The 5,395-nt window shown below is 40.3% G+C and overlaps 1 protein-coding gene across 3 annotated transcripts; it reads left to right on the forward strand.

Moving 5' to 3' along the window:
* The first annotated feature begins 756 nt into the window (after positions 1-756).
* On the forward strand, positions 757-3,565 carry LOC113026222 (zona pellucida sperm-binding protein 3-like). Of its 3 annotated transcripts, none has more exons than XM_026174746.2 (9): positions 757-933; positions 1,435-1,742; positions 2,020-2,138; positions 2,268-2,371; positions 2,460-2,637; positions 2,749-2,866; positions 2,961-3,043; positions 3,260-3,348; positions 3,462-3,565. In XM_026174746.2, the coding sequence occupies exons 1-9, from the start codon at positions 774-776 to the stop codon at positions 3,524-3,526; spliced, it is 1,224 nt and encodes a 407-aa protein (XP_026030531.2). In that variant the 5' UTR covers positions 757-773; the 3' UTR covers positions 3,527-3,565. The 3 variants fall into 3 exon arrangements, with proteins under 3 accessions (XP_026030531.2, XP_026030532.2, XP_080160667.1); XM_026174747.2 differs by having other exon boundaries at positions 2,961-3,039; XM_080304541.1 differs by having other exon boundaries at positions 793-933; positions 1,446-1,742.
* Positions 3,566-5,395: the final 1,830 nt, after the last annotated feature.

Below are 5,395 nucleotides of genomic sequence, written 5' to 3' on the forward strand. Positions count from 1 at the left end.
ACTTGAGGGTATCCAAAATGCTTAGAGGTCTGCACAGAAACAGAGGTTATTTCCAAAAGTGCAATGGCTGCTTCAGTCTTAAGAAACCATCTTGATGACCAGAAATGGTAGGTGAAACTTTGACAGGAAGGCGGAGAAACCCGCGCAACCAGGGTTACCTTTGAGAGAGGTAAACAGAATTTGCGGTATATGATACTGACTTCATTGTTGTAAAGCTGGTTCAACCACAGGTGAACAAAACGTTGTAAAAGACAACCTTAATTTCACTCAAATACCAACCAGCAGCAATAATACATGACTGAGTAAACATACACACAGAACCCAAAGGAAAAGGGGAACAACATCAGATTTGGACTTGGATTTGGACTGGCAATAAGTACAGGTCTCAGAAATAATACTTTCTGGGTTTGGGGGTGTTGATCTGCACTGAGCCAAGCTAATCCAAGTCTGGAGGTGGTGCCGGTGCCATGGCTTTGATCTGCCTCCTTCCTGCCTGGGAGCATTTCGTTACAGTTGTGAGCAGTGCCGATGAAAAGCTGATGTGTTTAAAAAGAAAATTGATGACAAAACAAATAAAGAAGGTCAGGAGGATCAACAGTGTGGACTCTATGGGGCTGCATTTCAGTCAGTGTAGTTGGGGATCTTATTTATCTGGTCTCCAAACAGGTAAACATGACTCAGCTGCAGAATCATCAGGTCAATCACATAGTGGGCAGGGCCAAGAGTCAGCTCTACAAAGCCACCTTTTGCACAGGTGAACCTGTTTCAAACAGATGAAACACAGCAAACACATGCCTGACAAAATGATCCGAATCTTTTTTTGTCTCGTTTGTGGTGCTTTAGCAGCAGCTCGGGAGTCCAACCAGATCCTCCATCCTGCAGCCAACAGGTTTGGAAACCACAGAGCAAACCAGCAAGTCCAGAGACCAGCAGGTACACAACACACGAAGTGATGATTTTTCATTTCTCTAGAAGTTAAATATGTATTTTTGTATATTACAAATAAATATAATCTTAATTTTATCTAAAATGATGTCAAATCAATCATCAGAGCAATAACATTTATGCTTACTGCATCATTTCTAATTCTGATGAATCTTATGAATTTCATTGTGTTGTATGCATAGTACAGTATAGGTGTTATGGTGTATGGTGTCGTACACAATTTCTCAGTTTAGTAGTGAGAAGCTGTAATTTTCTCACTACTGCTCACTGTGGCTTAATACCAAATGACTTTCATTGGTGCTACACTGGTAAGGAAACAATCCTTGGACAGTCTCTACTAAAATATTTGCAAGTTTTGTTTATTAAAGATATCTTTGGGTTTTGCAGACAAAAAACCTTTTTGAGACTGGGCTGGCTGTTGTTGAACTGCACAACTGTTCAGCACTAAAAGAACAAAACAAACTGAGAGAAGCCATATTTCTTTGTAAGCTGTCCAACAGAAGGAACCACCTTTCCTTGAACCATTGTCTTGGAGATTTCCAGCGGAACCAACTAAAGATGAACCTCGTTTCCCTCCAAACTTTGAGTTGAGAACTCCAATGGCACCTGAAAGCATCAAAGTCATCTGTGGGGAAAACTCGATCAGAGTGGAAGCCAAGAGAGACCTGTTGGGGTCTGGTGTTCTGGTTCAGACTACAGATGTCACACTGGGAGGATGTGCTGCTACAGAGGAAGATCCTAAGGCTCAGATTCTAATCTTTGAGTCAGAGCTTCATGGCTGTGGCAGTCAGTTACTGGTGAGGCTTAAATGTTCAAATTAATATGCACTTTCACCAAGGTCTGACATTTCCTTTTCCTGTTTCTTTGTTAGATTCTTCACCATCTCTGGTATTCAGTCGATAAAATAATTATGTTGGCATAAATCAATAGTGGTGTTTGGGTTTTAATTGTGTTTGACTTAGGAACTAGTCAAGACGAACTGCAGACCAATCAGTAGGAATATGTGTTCATACTAGTGTTTGTGTGAAAGTTCACATTAATGGAACTTGAAATGTTCTTACAACTATACTTCAGATGTCTGAGGAGTCATTCATTTATGTGTTCACACTGCTCTACACGCCCAGCCCTCTGGGGGGCAGTCCCATCGTCCGAACTATAGATGTCTCCGTCAGCATCGAGTGTCACTACTGGAGGTCAGGCTTTTTTATTTTTCTAACTCAACCAAAAGGATGTCTTTTTGATAAAGCTGGACCCTGAAGTCAGACTCTGTCAAAGTTTTTCTTTTTCAGGTGTTTGCAGTTGGGTTTTGTTTTGTGTTTTAGGAAGAATGATGTGAGCAGTGATGTGCTGAAGCCAAATTGGGCTCCTTTCAGTGAGACCAAAGCATCAGAGGAAAGTCTCTACTTCTCCCTCAGATTAATGACTGGTGGGTCTCTTTGTTGTTCACATATTACAGTAACTTTTCAGGTCCTCTGATTGCGTACGTTCTCTTCTTTTTGTGCTGTATCTTTCAGATAACTGGCAGTTCCCTCGTTCAAGTACTCAGTTTTTTCTGGGAGACATGATGAAGTTTGAAGCTTCAGTTGAACAGTTTCACCACATCCCTCTCAGAGTAACTGTAGACAGCTGTGTGGCAACTGTGGTCCCAAACGTGGACACTGTCCCTCGATACGCATTCTTGGGAAATAATGGGTCAGTTTACTGTACTCTGTAACCCAAAAATATGTTTATGTTGTTACTTGTATGTTTTAGCCTTGCTCTTCTAAATGTGAGTTTAATATGAGAGTTCTGTGTTGTGTACAGGTGTATGTTTGACAGTCAGCTGACAGGATCCAGCTCTCACTTCCTGCCTCAGTCTCACAAAGACAAACTACAATTTGAGTTGGAGGCCTTCAGGTTCCAGCACGGAAACAGTGGTGTGGTAAGATATGCAACAGCTTTCCTGCCAGGCAGATGCTGGTTTCACATCATTGCTCAGAAATGTAGATTTTGCTTCTTTGTATGTGTCTCGTTAGATATACATTACCTGCAGCCTGAGGGCCACGGAAGCTGCTGCAAATGTCAATGCCACCAACAAAGCCTGTTCATTCTCCAGTGGGTAAGACACTAGCAGTGTTACTACAAAACTCCCATCCTCAAATTTCATCTTCAGTTGCTTAAAAGGATTTTAATTTTAACTCTGTAGTATTTTAGGACTAGTACCAATTTCTTGATTAGAAAGATATAAATAATAATAGTATACTCATTGTATTTGGTGCACTCGGCTAACTAACAAGTACGAGGAGTAAGTAAGAGAAACCTTTTTGAATGACAGGTGGAGGGAGGCCAGTGGTATCCATCATGCCTGCTCCTGCTGTGACACAGACTGCAGGGCAGGCACAAAGAGCAGCCTGACTGTAAAGGGTAAGCAGCAACACACTCACTCACATAAAATTTACACGAATAAATATTTTTCTCAGTTCAAATAAAATCTATACAAATATTAAGGTTGATGTCACACTGTTTATCTGTTGAAGGTACAAAGTGGGAACAGGAAATGGCTGTTGGACCAATCACAGTAAAGGAGAAACCTCTAAGATGAAAAATGACTTTATTCAATAATAAAGGTCTTTTACACTAATTAGGCCCAAGTTTGTGTCCTTGGTTTGTTTGAAGATCGGAGTTAAATCAAAAAAATGGAAAACTTGTAGGAAACTTGTTTTTCTTTTTGAAATGTAATTTCTACTACGGAGCCGATTTTGAGGTTTAGCTTTTTGTTTGTTTAATTTAGGTGTGAATTCTTAGTTTTGTTCTAAGAGGAAATGCTGTTTCAGGATTAATCTGTTTATGAATATGAAATCTGGCAGTTTTAGTGTGAAAGAATTAGTTGGCCTGTACAGTCCTAAACCCTGTGGGAAGACTTCCTACCGTAGAAGAGTTAAAGCTATTGTAACTGCAAAGAGTGGGCCTACATCATGGTAAATACTAGATTAATAATCTAATGTCACCCTAGTTCATGTGCATGTGAGATGGATGAGCAAATATTTTTGGCAATGCGGTGTATTTCAAATCAATCAGCAGTTACTGGTGCTGCATAGGGCCAGCTACTCTGCTCTTCCACCATTATCCATTTTGAATGACATCACCTGAGTAGACACAGCTGGGAAAGCCTTGTCGCCATGTATCAGAGAGGGTTGTTCTCCTGACCTACACCATCAACTTCACCCTCAAGCCACCTTTCCTCATCACTGCTTGAGCTGTGGGGACATCAGCATCCATCATGGGCCAGGGGGGAGCTACCTGTCTGAGTCATCAGTCTCTGCTTTCAGTTTCTCAGGGGAGGAGAGGATGGCTGCTGACTGACTTTAAACAAAGGTCGGGCTCAAAAGTCTTGAAATTTAAATTTCACTGAATTGACCAAATAACTTGATCTAAAGAAATATTGGTGAACTTTGTAGAAAATTTAGTTTACTTTAAAAAATGTTTAACTGATACAGCCCAATGAATTCTCATATCTTTGCTATTTGAATTTGTGGCAACTTCACCTAATAAGCTAGTTAGTATTTACAATAATAGTAAGCTACAGTCGAGCTACTAAATTTGCTCATCTTAAATTTATCGATAAATATCCTCCCTAACTAGGCTCAGTGATGTGTAAATCCTTACATGAATAAATGCTGAAAGCTACACTCTGCCATTTTCAGATCTTGCAAAGCTGTCCAATGGACCAAAGGGGGACCTTAATTTTGGACTTTTCCCTGTGTTTTGTCCTTAAAAATGAATTATATTATGAATCATCTGAGCCAAAAGACACGCTGTGGAAGAGGGCCAGAGATTAATAACTAATGATTAAATGCAGAGTGGCATATAAACACAGTGAGTTTAAAAAGAAAAAAGTGAAGAAGAAACACCCAGTGATTATGGGAAGCCCCCAGCAGCATAGACCTTTTACAGTGTAACTAAGGGATGATTTAGGGTCACTGATCCAGCCCTAACTATATACTTTTTCAAATCGTTTTAATCCTAGTTTGTAGATAGGGTGTCTGTTTCCCAAATCCAAACTGGGAGCTGGTTCCACAAAGACAAACCTAGATGCTGAAGGCTCTGCCTCCCATTCTACTTTTGAATACCCTCAGAATTAAACCAGTAAACCAGCAGTCTGTGAGCGAAGTGCTCTGATGGGGTGATATGGTACTAGAAGATCATTAAGATGAGATGGGGCCTGATTATTCAAGACTTTGTGAGGAGAAGAATATTTAATTAGATTCCGGATTTAACAGGGAGCCAAAGAAGAGAAGCCAACATTGGAAAAGCATGCTTTCACTGTGCAGTCCCCGTCAGTACTCTTGGTGCAGCATTGTAGATCAGCTAAAGACTTTTCAGGGACTTTTTTTTTTTCTATTATAGGACATCCTAATAATCATAAATTGCAGTAGTCCAGCCTAGAAGTAATAAATGCATGAATCACTCT

Source organism: Astatotilapia calliptera, chromosome 7 (genome assembly GCF_964374335.1).
Source record: "Astatotilapia calliptera chromosome 7, fAstCal68.1, whole genome shotgun sequence".
In the NCBI taxonomy this organism is placed as follows: Eukaryota; Metazoa; Chordata; class Actinopteri; order Cichliformes; family Cichlidae; genus Astatotilapia; species Astatotilapia calliptera.

Excerpts from the sequence above, each read along its gene's own strand:
- LOC113026222 (XM_026174746.2), top strand. The coding sequence starts at position 774 with ATGAAACACAGCAAACACATGCCTGACAAAATGATCCGAATCTTTTTT. Across the intron at positions 934-1,434 it reads GCAAGTCCAGAGACCAGCAG|CTGTCCAACAGAAGGAACCA; the intron begins GTACACAACACA and ends TTTCTTTGTAAG. Across the intron at positions 2,372-2,459 it reads CTCCCTCAGATTAATGACTG|ATAACTGGCAGTTCCCTCGT; the intron begins GTGGGTCTCTTT and ends TGTATCTTTCAG.